General features: G+C 52.3%; 1 protein-coding gene across 2 annotated transcripts in view; it reads left to right on the top strand.

The window, feature by feature from the left end:
• PAPSS2 (3'-phosphoadenosine 5'-phosphosulfate synthase 2) overlaps window positions 1–6,436 on the top strand; it is a 79,160-nt gene extending 72,724 nt beyond the window's left edge. For both annotated transcript variants that reach the window (XM_036736194.1, XM_036736193.1), the window contains 4 exons: window positions 1,223–1,358; window positions 1,855–2,123; window positions 2,731–2,960; window positions 4,004–6,436. In XM_036736194.1, the coding sequence (XP_036592089.1) occupies window positions 1,223–1,358; window positions 1,855–2,123; window positions 2,731–2,960; window positions 4,004–4,145 (777 nt within the window). In that variant the 3' untranslated portion in view covers window positions 4,146–6,436. The remainder of the gene's footprint in view (window positions 1–1,222; window positions 1,359–1,854; window positions 2,124–2,730; window positions 2,961–4,003) is intronic.
• Window positions 6,437–13,663: the final 7,227 nt, after the last annotated feature.

The raw sequence follows: 13,663 nt of genomic DNA, 5'->3' as shown, positions 1-13,663 counted from the left end.
TGTGCCATCAGTGAAATGGGATAATAATAGCTACTTCCCAAGGTCATTGCCAGAAAGGCACCCTAGAAATGTGAGGGTTTTGTCTCCTTTCAACCTCCCTGCCCCATTTCTTTACCACTGAGGCCAGATGGAACTGAAAACAGTAACTTTAGAAAGCAGATGTCAGGGAAAGTGGGGGCTTCTCTGGCAGTCCTCTGTTTTGTTTGGACATAATGGAGGTCCAGGCTGCCTGGATGTGATCTGGGCTCCCACCCCCACCTCATTTAGGAGAAAATGTATTCAGGGAGTTTTCCTGAACATACCATAGCAGCTTAGTGACAAAAAGTGGACAAGAAAGTCACCTCAAACAAACAGTTCAGAGAATTTTAACAGAGAGAGGAAGGGGGCTGATCCAGGTCAGGCTCCTGGGATAGCTGGGGGGAGAGGGTCCAAGGGGAGGTGTCCACGAGATCTCACCAGGTGTGTGCAGTGGATGGGGAGGCCGAGGGCCCAGCCCCTCTCCTGGGGACCCCATATCCTGGCCTCAGTTTCCTCCTCTGCCAAAGGAGAAGGTTGGACTCCGTGGCCCTTTGAGGGTGTGTAAACATTAGGTTAAAACAAACAGAAATCCACCCATGATCCCAGGACGGAATTCCTGCCCAGCCCAAATGTTTGCTGTCCAGGAAGCCCGCTGGCACATCCCATCTCAGACCTCTCATCCCAGCCGCTCTGCACATCTCTGACACGATTTCCATTGAATGGCACGTGGTGGGCACAGCACATGCTAGAGGTCCTGGGCTCAAGCCCAGCTCTACCCCACTCCCCACTCCCCAACACACACACTTCCCAGGTACGGAGCCAAGGACAAGGGGCCTCAGCTTCGTCATCTATGAAGCGGTAAGAATGCCTCCAGACAGAAAGAGAATTCTGTTCCCAGCTCTTGTTAGCAGCGCCAGTGCCTACAGGGCCTGGTTCCCTCACCCTCCTCATCCCCGCTCCCTGGATTCCCTGGGCTCCTCTTCTGCAGGAAGCCTGGCCGGAAACCCCGGAGGCCGGTGCCTGCCTTCTGCGTTTTGCTCTCCTGCATACATCTTGCATGTTTCTGGGGAGCCGCGCGTTGTCTCCGCGTTAGACTCAGCTCCCTGAGGGCAGGCTCGGACGTTTCCTGGTGTTCGCAGTAGGTGCTTAACAAATGTTCGTGGTCTGGCTTGTACTCCATTGAAATGCCTGATTTCCTTTGAAGATGGTGATGGGGAGTGGAGACTGGCTGGTTGGTGGAGACCTCCAGGCCCTGGAGAGGGTCCGGTGGAATGACGGTCTGGACCAGTACCGCCTCACGCCACTGGAGCTCAAGCAGCGATTTAAAGAAATGAACGCAGGTCTGTAGTGTCCCTCTGCTGCGGCCAGCCTACGGCCACCACCCCGGTTACTGCTACCTCACCCCTCCTCGGTCCCCAGGAGGGCAGCCCTCAGGGCTGTGGGTTTGGGGGTTTCCTGAGGGGCCCCTGTCTGGGCTCCCGGCTTCCCTCTGCTCTTTGGAGGAGTGTATGGCCCTTGGTCCAGGCGGTGCGGCTCACTGGGCGGCGCGGCTCAGCGGGCGGTGGGGCTCGGGTGTGCTGCTGCTTCTGCCTGAGCGTGGCTTTGTAAGCCCAGGGTTGGTTTTGGTCTCGCGACTGGCTCTGTCCTCCGGCCTTCTGCCCCGCTTCTATATCCAGCTATCTAAAGCTGGCAGGGGTGTCTGGGTCCTCAGGGCTCCAGGACTTCAGCCGTCCTCATTGGCCAGCAGGAAACAAGCATCCCCGACCTCGAGATCGGCACGCAGTGAGTGATCTTTCCGGCTGCTCTGACTTTGGTTTGCGCACGGTCCTTTTGCAGATGCGGTATTTGCGTTCCAGCTGCGCAATCCTGTCCACAATGGCCACGCGCTGCTGATGCAGGATACGCGCCGCCGCCTCCTGGAGAGAGGCTACAAGCACCCCGTCCTCTTGCTGCATCCCCTGGGCGGCTGGACCAAGGACGACGATGTTCCCTTGCAGTGGCGCATGAAGCAACACGCGGCCGTGCTCGAGGAAGGGGTCCTGGACCCCAAGTCCACCATCGTGGCCATCTTCCCTTCACCAATGCTCTATGCTGGCCCCACAGAGGTGAGGTCACTTCAGCCCACTCTGACTACCCTGAGGCAGAAACACAGAATTTTTGATGGGGAATGGGCCTGAGAAGGCAAAGGGAAGCCTGGGTTAAGATCAGAAAACTTAGGTTCTTACCCTGACCGGCCTCTCAGCCTCCAGTTCCTTCATCTGTAAAATGCGCATACTGGACTGGATGGCTTCTGCTTTCTCAACTCCCCTAAAACCCTGTAACTCAGGGACACTTCACTTTTTTGTTGTGGAAGGCTCCCCTTTAGCCGGCCCAGACCCCGCCTCACTGATATTTGTAGTGCCCATAATAAAAGACAGGAAACCAACTAATGCAGTTCTTACATAAGGCTCTGGGCCTCAGTTTCCTGGTCAGTAACATGAGACAGTAGAGTTAGATGGTGCCAAAGGCCCTTCCAGTTTTCAATGCTATGATGACCTGAAGGTGACTGACTCCCCTAAGGTTCCTGGCCCTGCCCCAGTCTGCTCCCAAGTCTGCCTCTTTCAGGTCTGTCTGGCATTAGCCCTGATCCCTTCCAGGCCTCCCACAAGGAGGAGGCTTTGCTGTCCATGGGGGATAAATAACCACCCTTTCTTATCTGGACTGTCTCTCTAGGTCCAGTGGCACTGCCGGTCGCGAATGATAGCTGGGGCCAATTTCTACATCGTAGGCAGGGACCCTGCAGGAATGCCCCATCCTGAATCCAAGAAAGACCTGTATGAGCCCACTCATGGGGGAAAGGTCCTGAGCATGGCTCCTGGCCTCACCTCTGTGGAAATCATCCCTTTCCGTGTGGCTGCCTACAACAAGGCCCAGAAAGCCATGACCTTCTATGACCCGGCAAGGTGAGCCCCCCAGCTCCTGAACTAGTGGCCAAGGGAGGGAGGGGCCTCAGTGCTGACCTGCTGCGGAGGCCCGAGTCCTCCACCAGACAGACAGGAGACGTCTCTTCGAGGGGCAGGCTGGCCTGGGAGGTGGTGTTCTGGAGCCAGGGAGACCTGGTTGCTAGTCCCTCCTCCAGCAGCTGTGGGGCCCTAGACCTCATCCCTCAAATGGTCTTCTGCCTTCCCTTGTCTGCTAGGTGCCTAGGAAGGTGCTAGGTATTTGTTGACTGGCCAGCACCCATTTCATAGGGAGCCATGAGGCCCAGATGAGATCATGGAGATAAGCACTAGAGAAATGTGTTAGTGCCTTAGCATTCTCCTCCTTCTTCCCTGCAGACCCCTGCTTCCCCTCAATACCCCTCCCCACTTTAGGATCTCCAGAGGAACCAAGACCTTCTCAGTCTAAATCTCCGTCCTCCAAAGCCCGTTGTTTCTGTTCGCACATCCAGAAGTCCTGCTCAGAAATCCTCAGTGGGTACCTATTACTTCCCAAGCAAAGTTCTGACTCCTTTGCTGGGCTCTGAGGGCCCTCCAGAATCAGGCAGCCCTCTGCCTTTATTTCATGGCTTTCCCATCAGGGCACAGAGGAGAGAGGCCAGGACTTGGAGTCAGAGGGCCTAGTTTCAAACCCTAGTATGTCACTCACTGTCTGGATGACCTTGGACACATCACTTCCCAGTAAATGTGGGGTCCCCTTGCTCTGATCTTCCAGTCCCCCTTTGTGCTAGGCTAGCCAGTCAGCCTTCCTCACTGCCCACTCCTAAGCGTGTTGTATTCTCTTTCCTCGGTTGATGGAACAACCGTTCTCACCCTGAATTCCATACTTGTTCTGTATGGAATTCTCCACTCTGGCCCCTTTTCCATACCAGGCCTTCTCCTCAGCCCTCACAAAGCATTTCCCTGGCTGGCTACAAACCCCCTGAGGGCAGGGGCTGCCGAGTTCAGCTGTGCCTCCTTCCTGGGGGGGGTGCCCAGCCAGCTTCTCTCTCTCGATTCTGTTTCAGGCACAATGAGTTTGATTTCATCTCGGGAACACGGATGAGGAAGCTTGCCCGGGAAGGAGAAAATCCCCCTGATGGCTTCATGGCCCCCAAAGCCTGGAAAGTGCTCACAGACTATTATAGGTCCCTGGAGAAGGAGAATTAGAGCCCCTGGGGGCTCCCTCCTCTCTGCACCCAGTGCTCTGCTCTTCATCTTTCTGCTTTGGTGATTAGAGGCTTAGGAATCATGTAACTTCCTGATTTTAGGGGAACACTTCCTCACTAGGTCCACAGTGGGCCTGAAACCCAGAAGAACGGTGCCGCGAGGGCAGCCCAGGCAGGCAGGAAGGCCATGCTCATCCAGCTCAGATGACTGTTGTCTGTGTCCCTCCTCTTTTGTGGCATTGAAGACCAGAGCCAGAGAAGGCTGAGCCCCTCTCCCCAGGATGCTCAGACACTGTCCTGGGGGCTGATCAGGATCCACAGCCAAGAATCAGCCCAGAGGAGCAGCATGCTGCCTGAGCATCCCAGAGACACAGACCCCGGGAAGAGCCCTGGCCCAGCTGGCATCGAGACCAAAGGGCATTGTGTGTGTGTGTATGTGTGTGTGTGTGTAAAGAAAGCCCCAACCCCCAGCCCCAACCCAAACATGCATCTTGGTCTCAGACATTTCTAGGACTCAGGCTCATAAGGGCCCTTAGAGGTTAACAGACCCTGCAAAGGGCCATGACCTTGGCCTGAAGTCTTTCAGCTGCCTAAAGCTCACCTGACCCCAACCCCTCATTTACAGATGAGGAAATTAAGGCCTATAGAAGGGAGCCCCCAAGGTCAGAGCAGAAGTGTCTAGACTTCTTGGAGGGCGGCTTCCTGGGCCATGCTGTGCAGGGGATCAAACTCAAATAGAAATCAATCCCTGTGGCCCCATGTTGGCTTAGAAAACCACAAATTAACATTGTCTAGATTGTGTTGTCTTTTTATTTATTTTGTTAAATATTTCCCAACCATATTTCATTCTGGACAGGTGAGCCACATGTAAGCTGCAGGTGTGGCAAGTCTATCGTGGTCCTTCTCTGCCCCATTATTTTTACAGGGAAACAGGCTCAAGAGAAAGGGACTTGCTTATAGGTCACAGCACAGAGATCCTAGTGACAGAGCTGGGATTTGAACCCAGGTCCTCTGCTTCTATGCCCCAGGCTTTGCCCTGCCGCACCTCAGAAGAGAAAGGTTTCAACAGCCAAGTGAAAACTTGGCCCAATGATTTGTCCTGGTCCTGCAGCCTTTTGGGAAAAGTCTCTGTGTCCAGAAGGAAGGCCCATGGAGATGCTGGCTTCGGGCCATCTAAAGTCTGTGGACACTGCCAGTTCTGGGGGGCCTTGGGCTAAGCACTCACCTTCCTGGGCTGAAGTTTCTTTCTCTGTAAATGGAGAGCTGGACTAAGTCTCTTCCATCCCATCAGGCTCCTGGACTCAAGTCCATCAGATCCTAGAATATTATAGCTGGAAAGGAACCCAAGGCCACTGAGCTTCACCCTTCAGTGTGTGACTGAAGAATGGAGGAGTGGAGGGACTTGTCCAAGGTCACACAGCTGATTAGTGGGAAAGCTCTGGCTAGAAAATCTTCTGGACTCCCAGTCCTACAGTTTCCACACATCATACAAGGTTACAACTCTGTGACAAAAGAGGCCTGACCTAAGTGAACCCCTGCTACCCAGAATACAGCCTTCATCAGTAGGAGAACTTCCCTGTCCTCCTCCCTGGCCCTTGGGCCAATGGTGGGGACAGCCCCAAGCAGGACCCTGGAGGGAAGGAGATTCAAGTTCACAGAGGCAGGAGTTCAAAGTCACAGGGGCAGGAGTCCAAAGTCACAGGGGCAGCAGGCCTCTGGAGGGGCAGGAGAGCCACTTTCTTCAGAGGGATCCATTTGCATGGACCCTACATGTCCAGCTCATCTCATGATGTCCATTCCAGAAGTCCATCTTTCATGGAAACCAAAGCATCCTTCTAGTTTAGAGAGCAATAATTCATTCCCTTGCCACTACTAAAGAAAGCACCCCTTCTTTATATGGACTCCGTCTCATTAGCAGAGATGGGGGCAAGAAAGGAATATTGGGACTTCTCTCATTTTCGGTTTCCTTTCAAAATTTTAGCCTTCTGCCTATGAAAGTTCTCACCATAATGTGCCTCATGCAAACATAGCAAAGCCTGGCTGGCCCGGTCTTTCTTCAACACTGTGTGATCTGTCTCTCTAGAGGAAGCTGCTTGCTTGCTTTTTTTTTTTTTGTAGCATATTTATTAAAAACATGAGAACGGGTTGAGTGCCTTAGCTAAAGTGTCTCATGGCTTAGAAGATGTTCTGAAATAGGCATTAAGCTGCTCTTGCAACACTCAATGCAAAAATGAATATTTCTACGTGCAAATGATTGCTTTTTCATGTTTTAATAAACATCTTATAATGGAACCTTACTGATTATCTGTGGTTAGTCCAGAACAGAGCAGAAAAGGATACAGTCTGTCTTCTTTTTAAAATTTGTGCTTCTCTGTGGAATGCTGAGCTCCTCAGGGAGAAGGAAGGCCCTTGTGACATTAGGCTCCTGCTGCTGCCTTGGTGGAGAGCCACCAAGATGGCACAAGTCCTAGACTTCCTTTAGTGCTAGGGCACCACTGCATAATGAAGATGAGGGAAGTTGTTTAACATGTTTTTTGTTCTATCGACAAAAAACATCACCTTGATTTCTAGTTCTCTCCCCCATCACTGAAGAAGGTACCACCATTCTTCTCTGTTCCCAACCTCCACATGAGCCTTAAATCACCAAGTGTAAATCGGCTGCCACACCCTGTTGTTTTCTATCTCCCCAATACCTCTCACACATGTGCCCTTTCACTTCATTCAAAGAGCTACTGGTCAGAGGCAAGATTAGAACCTCTCGCCTTGGCTAATTCCTTGGTCCCTAAGAAGGAGGACCTTGGTTTCTGCCATCCTGCCACCCAAACAGACATCTGGCATTCATTCCTCCACTGCCTGTGGTGCCCTCCCTCCCTCCTTCCTAAAGGGCTACGTGCAGCCCTCTCTCATCCCCTCACCCTTGGCCCAGGCAGCTAGAAGCTCACTTTCCCCCCACACTTGACCTTGCTGGACTCACCTTCTGTTCTGCAAAGCACCAGGTATCCAAGCACAAAGCAAAAGGCCAGGACTGGGATGGGGAGAATGTTGGCATTGTCCGCATGTTTGTGTAGTCACCAGTGGCAGCACAGGGGGCCTGGGGTGGACACCCAGGAGCGGGTGGCAGCTCATCGAACGCCACAGAAGCACCCATTGAGAGGTGGGAGGCACGTCAGCAACCATCTAGCCCAACCCCCTCATTGCACAGATGGGGAAACTGAGACCCAGAGTGGGGCGCATGTCCCACACCGTCTGTGAAGAGAAGAGCTGGGCTGTGCATCCCAACCTGCCCAGTGGGTGCACAGGTGGACAGGCTTTGCTTTCATCCCTCCAGGATCGGTTCCTTTTTCAATTTCTTTTGGGAATTCTCAATTCTCAAACACTTCCCATTCTCAAACACTGATTTCAACTCCTTCCAACAAGGCAGGCCAATGCCATCCTGCACTTTCCCATAAATCTTGGCTGGGGGTCCACTCAATGTGCCAAGGGCCTTCCTCCAGTAGTCCTGACACCTCCAGTGAGAAGCAGTGTGGCAGTCAGGATAGGGAACTGGACAGGGCATCCGCAAGTCCCTGGTTCAAATCTTGCCACAGACATTTATGAGCTATGTGACTAAGTCAGTCACTTGACTTGTCTGGGCTTCCGGAGGAGGCATGGCTAGCTCAGCCTCCAGACTGATGACAGCCAGGATACCAGCTCAGCACGAGGGGAGGGCATCCCGTGGTTTTCCCTGCCGACTTTTTTCCAGTCCTACATTTCTGTTACGCCTCTTCCCCCACCCTCACTCTCCCATGTAATTCAGCATATGTGCAGATTATATGGGGCAGGGGAAGCATTTATTGTCACATTTGTCATAATGGGGTTTAACTTGACTCATGGGAAGGGCCAGAAGGCGGGATTAATAAAAAACCTTGGTTACCTAAAAACTCCCAGGTTCCCAAGGTGGTGGGGACTGAGTAGAGGTGTGGCCTTGTGGCTGGGATGGAAGACCCCTCAATGTAATTAACAGTCTAGTACCATTTGCATACAAACAGCTCTGTTAAACCCCTTAAGGCTCTTTTCAGTAGATTAACCCCCCACCCCCAAATTTAGCTTTCCACTCCATTAATTTAGCCAACTAGTCTCAGAGATAACACAAAGGTAAAATTCTGCTGAGCTCAGCTTAATCACTTTAATAGCCTATATTAGATTAATAATTCACTTCATATGCAGAAATACTGCTGAGACACTCTAGAAAGAAAGTATGACCTTGGCAAGTTGTTTTGTGCCACAAGGACCCTGCTTCGGAGGGAAGCCGTAAATTCTTGTAACAGCCTGAATATCTTGTGACTTGGGCTGACCATCAGGGACCCGGATAAACTCAGAGACAAGACCAGAAAGCCCACTTTGTGTGTGTGCAGGGTACACTCGCTGACCTGCTCCTGGTCAGAAGAGGGGGCTGGGAAGCTGCCTGACTTCCCCGCTCAATGGACTTTCCCTAGTTGGGGTTCACACCATTTGGGACTAAGAGAGAAAAACTTGATCAAAAGGCTTGTGGCAGACCAGTTAGCTCAGCTGAAAACCCAGTGAATTCTCCCTTCTACCCTCCGAGCTCCACCCCCAGGAGCCAGAAAGGCTGCAGCAGTGTGGATGGGTGGCAGAGAGAACCGGTTGGTACAGCAGGAAGGGGCCGCCAGGCAATGATTGGGCTCACTGATTTAGGACAGAAAGGATCCCGGGAGGTCATGGAGACCCAGCTCACCTTCCAGGTACAGGCCCTAAGGCCCAGAGGGAAGGAATCTGCCTGAGGTCACCCAGGCAATAACTAGGCCAGGATGCAAACCAAGATCCTCTGATCTGAAAAACAGGCCTACAGTTCTATTGAGGGAGAAGCAACATCCCCACAAAATCCATCCACAAAGCACTTTTCAACATAGCGAGGAAACAAGCTGCTGGGATGTGTATGGGCCTCATGTACCTGATGGTTATGAGGCAGACATTTCAAAGACGCTAAGGATTCCAAGGGGGTGACAGAAGAGGGGGAGGGCTGTAAAGAGGGCATATGTTCCAGGCCAGGGGACAGCCTAGGCAAAGGCCTGGAGGGGAGATGCACATATTGATCTCCTTACCAATAAGTCTACAACACAGTGGGTGAAGGAGAATCTTGGGCAACAAGCCTTGAATGAGAGGCTGGAGCCAAACCAGAAAAGGCTTTTAGGGCCAAAGAAAAGGATCTATATTTTAACCAAGAACAGGGGTTCTTAATCTGGGGTCTGGGAATACTACAAAAATAATTATTTTGCACTATATGTTTTTCACTATAACTGGTTGCCCGTGTAATCCTCCATATATACATATATGTGTACACACACACACACACACATTTAATTTTGAGACAGGGTCCAGGCTGCCAGAAGGATCCAGGACACAAAAAAGGTTCAGTTCCTCCCAACTAGAGGCAATTGGGAGCTATTAGATCTTCTTGAACTGGGGTGTGCCGTGGTCAGGCCTGAGCTCTAGGAATATTGCTTTGGCAGGGATGGCAAAGATGGACGGGTGAGAAGAGAGACTTGAGGAGGGGTGAAGAGCATCAGAATGAAGGTGGTGCGAGAAGCATGAAAGACAGTTGAGAGACAGGCAGTTAGAGTCTGTAAGACCCAGTGCCTGACTGGATAGGGAGGAGGGAGCGAAGTTCGGGGAGGACTCCTGGTCATGAATCTCAGTCACTACATGGAGGGTTGTGGCCTCAAGAGAACTGGGGAGGCTGCTGAGAGGGGAGGGCGTGGGAGCCGGGCCTGGGGCACAGTGAGCTTACAAAGAAATGGCCTGCTATCAGGAACTCTGAGTATTTCTAGTTGGCATCAGTACTAATTCCACACTTTAGACCCATGGCCACAAAGCTGAAGCCTCGGCTGAAGGGAGAGGAACCCACTTTGGATAGTTCCCAGGGACGGCCAAGATTTCCTGACCTCCTTGGGCCAGATATGGCAGAACACGTATATGGGGAGGCACGTTCATACATCAAAGCCACGTGAGTCACTGTCAGCAGACTCTAGCTTTAATTGTGGGAGAAAACACTGAGCAGCTTCAGGGAAGGCGGGTCAACCCTTTGGGGAATCCAGGTGATTTGCCTGGGATCAATGAACCACAGGCCTGAGAGGGGGAAGGGACCCCAGGGGCTGGCTAGTCCATCCCCACCAAGATGGTGGCAGTTGATTTGCTTCCATTTAAAGAGACCCTTTCTTGACCTGGCTTGTGTGTTTCCCCATGGAAAGCACACCGAATGGCAAATGTAACAGGTAAGCAGTATGCACTAATTGGATAAAGAAGACACAGTTGCAAGGAATTTAATCTCAAGCGTGACTTTGGACGGGCCTTGGAAGAACCTGATGTTGATAAGTTGCATATGCCGATTAGCTGGAAACTTTGGCACAAGAATTTGACCCTGAGGCCAAAGGAAAGGGATTTGATCAGTGAACCTCAAGAGTTGGAAGGGCCTGCACAGAGCAAGAGTCCCCTTTCCCCTGCCAACCTTTGGCTGGGTGCTTCATGGTACCTTTCAAGGCCTGGCTACAATCCCCCCTTCTACAAGAAGCCTGCGCTCAGGTGTTATCTCCAGTTTATGTCGTGTATGCCTTATTTGTACATGGTTGTTGGTGGGTTCTCTCCCCCATTAGACCTCAAGAGCCAAGACTGTCTTTTGCCTTTCTTTGTGTCTCCAGGGCCTACTTAGTACGGTGCCTGGTGTACAGTAGCTGCTTAAGATAACTGAGGCCTGGCACCAGGTTAACAGCAGGGTAAAGAATGTTTTTTCTTTAAGATCATGAACAAAATCTTGGAAACACATCTTTTCTTGGCACTCCCGGTGCAGCATGGGGCATAGCATCCAGCAGGTTCTTAATAAATGCTAATTGAGAATTTGACTTGACTGGGGAGTTGTGGCACGTGCTGATGGAACACTTGGAAAGATGCTACGGATCCCTGAGGTTCAGAAAGAAGGTCTGCTCGGCACATCCGCTGGACCCCTCTGGCCGTCTCTGGTGGAGCCTGTGGAGCCCTTTGGAAGGCGTAAGATAAAATACATGGGGAACAAAAGAACCCAGTTGTATGGAAGGATGGTTCACAAAACGTTTTTCAAAACACTTTCCCAGGTGGTAGGTTAATAACCTAGGACAGCCTCGAGGGCTCAAGGGCCAAGAACGGGAGCTGTGATCAGAGAGCCGGGATGGCGGCTGCATTAAGAACAGGCCAGGCCCAATTCACCTCCTTTCTTTCTGTGGAAGTTGGCAAACAGGTAGAGGAGGGGAACGCTGCAGATAACAGCCAAGTATCTGACAAGCATGGGGACGTAGAGAAAGTAGAACAAACGGGTAGAGGGGGACCTGATTACAAGGTAGGACATCTTCAAGAGCTTGATGGCACTGTTCATGAGCAGTCTAGAGTCGAGTGCCCTAGGGATCTGCCCTTAACCTGCCGTAGCACTTTTATCAAGAACTTGGACCAAAGCATAGATAGGATAAATGTAATCCTACATTTGGGTTTAAACCAACATCTTCCTACCAACAAGATGGAGGCATCATGGCTAGGGAGCGACTGGGCTGGAAAACTTCTAGGAGCGAGTGGATGGCAAGGTCACTGAGTCCAGAGAGAAGGATGGCTGCTACAAGACAACTAATGATGAGCGGAAATGTCGGACACCGCCGCCCTCCATGCAGGTCAGACAATACGCAGAATATTCCCTTCCACTGTAAGTGCCTACCAGAGGGGAGGGTACGCCTGAGAGCAGAGGAAAGGCAGCCAGGAAGAAGGCAGCCCTGGACATCCTGCTGTGTGTAGATCGGCTTCAAGAACTGGCTCGTTCGGTGCAGATGCAGGAGGACTGGGGCAGTGGGTGGTCAGCTGGGCTCTGAGAAGGCACAGCCAGGAGCCACAGAGGGTGGAAGTTTCAGAGGACACACCTAGGCTCAAGGTAAGGAAAAATGTTCTAAGAACTAGAGCTGTTCAAAGTGAAATGGATTTCCCCACGAGGCAACTGGTGGCACACCAGATAGAGGGCTAGCCTTGGAAGCAGGGAGATCTGAATTCAAATCCAGCCTGACACACTCACTAGCTGTGTGACCCTGGGCAAGTCACTTTACTTTTGCCTGCCTCAGTCTTCTCAACTGTAAAATGGGGATGATAATAATAGCACCTACCTCCCAGGGTTGCAAGGATCAAAGGTAGCACAGTGCCTGGTGTTTAATATTTGCTCATCCTCTTCCCCATTCCCTTCCCACCGTGGCTCTTCAAGTGACCACCTGTTAGTCAGTCTCTTTTGACTGAGATTTGCAATATTTCAGGCATTTACTGAGCCACTGCCGTGGAGAGGCCTCCGGAGATCGTCCGGCACAAAACCCTTCTTTGAGTGGAGCTGAGGCTGCGGCCTCACCCTGTCCCAGCAGCACTGATACCCAGATCTGGCATACTGAGAAGACCCCCACTCTGAGGCTTTGGCAGGGGCATGGGCCACTCCCACAGTACTGTGCCCTCAGGGATGCTATTCAAACACTTGACTGAGGAGGCTTCTGTTTGTCCTACTGGCATTCATAAACATTTCAGGGAAGAGTCTGGTTGTCCAGGAAGGTGGAAGTGAAGACTCTTCCTCCCAACAAACTTGATCATTGTGAGTGAGTAAAATACTCCATTGGCTGCAGCCCTAGCAGGAGTGTGCTCTGAGAGCCGATGAGGAGGGGGCATCATGGGCCCACAGAAATGGGAACCGGAGTCGCCCCAGAGGCTGCTCAGACACCCCACCTGGCTCTCCAGAGGTCGCTGGCCCTGGCTATTAAGGGAGGAAGAACAGCTGAACCCAGAGCTGGGTCCTTGGCCAAATCCAAAGCATTACCTCTATGAAGGAAGCAGTTTAATTTCAAAGTGAGAAGTGGGAGGCCCCGGTCCTAAAGCATTAAACTTTGACCCAAAGGAGCAAACCAGCAGCCAGGAGCCGTCGGCACGAGGCAGAAGTTGGGGACGGGCCGGCTCACCCACTTGTCCATGACCTAGCTGTCCCTAGCTGCTCCCAGTGTGGGCTGGCCCTGGGTCTGCTCCAAGTGCCCCCTCCTTGACATACCCCTGCATGGCGGCAACACAGACTGAGGCTCCTCTGGGCCACTGGGCAAAGGTCCTGGGGAGATAGCACGGTGCCCATCACCTCTCAGGGGCTTATAAATGCCTGCCCAGCACACTGTGCTGAGATATACTGAGCATGCAGTGAATAGCCTGGGGTCAGTCACAGATAGCCATCCCTGCCCTCAATGCGGGTCCATCAGCTCTGCAGTCTAGTCCCCTGTGCTGCCCCAGGTCTGCCAAGCTTGACCTCAGGCCCCTCTCTGAGATACACACACCTCCATCTGATGCCTCCTCTGGACGTTTCTGTCCACCACATATACTAACTTCTCCCCAGCTCTCCTAGGCCCTGCCCGCAATGCCCCTCCTGGAGCCCCAAGGTCAGGGCCAGGGCCCTCCTGGCACCCCATGTACCTCACATCCACACAGCGCCTGGCCCAC

Source organism: Trichosurus vulpecula, chromosome 8, assembly GCF_011100635.1.
Source record: "Trichosurus vulpecula isolate mTriVul1 chromosome 8, mTriVul1.pri, whole genome shotgun sequence".
Lineage (NCBI taxonomy): Eukaryota > Metazoa > Chordata > Mammalia > Diprotodontia > Phalangeridae > Trichosurus > Trichosurus vulpecula.
The sequence above is the reverse complement of the archived record's forward strand: the minus strand, read 5'-3'. Positions and strand labels throughout refer to the sequence as shown.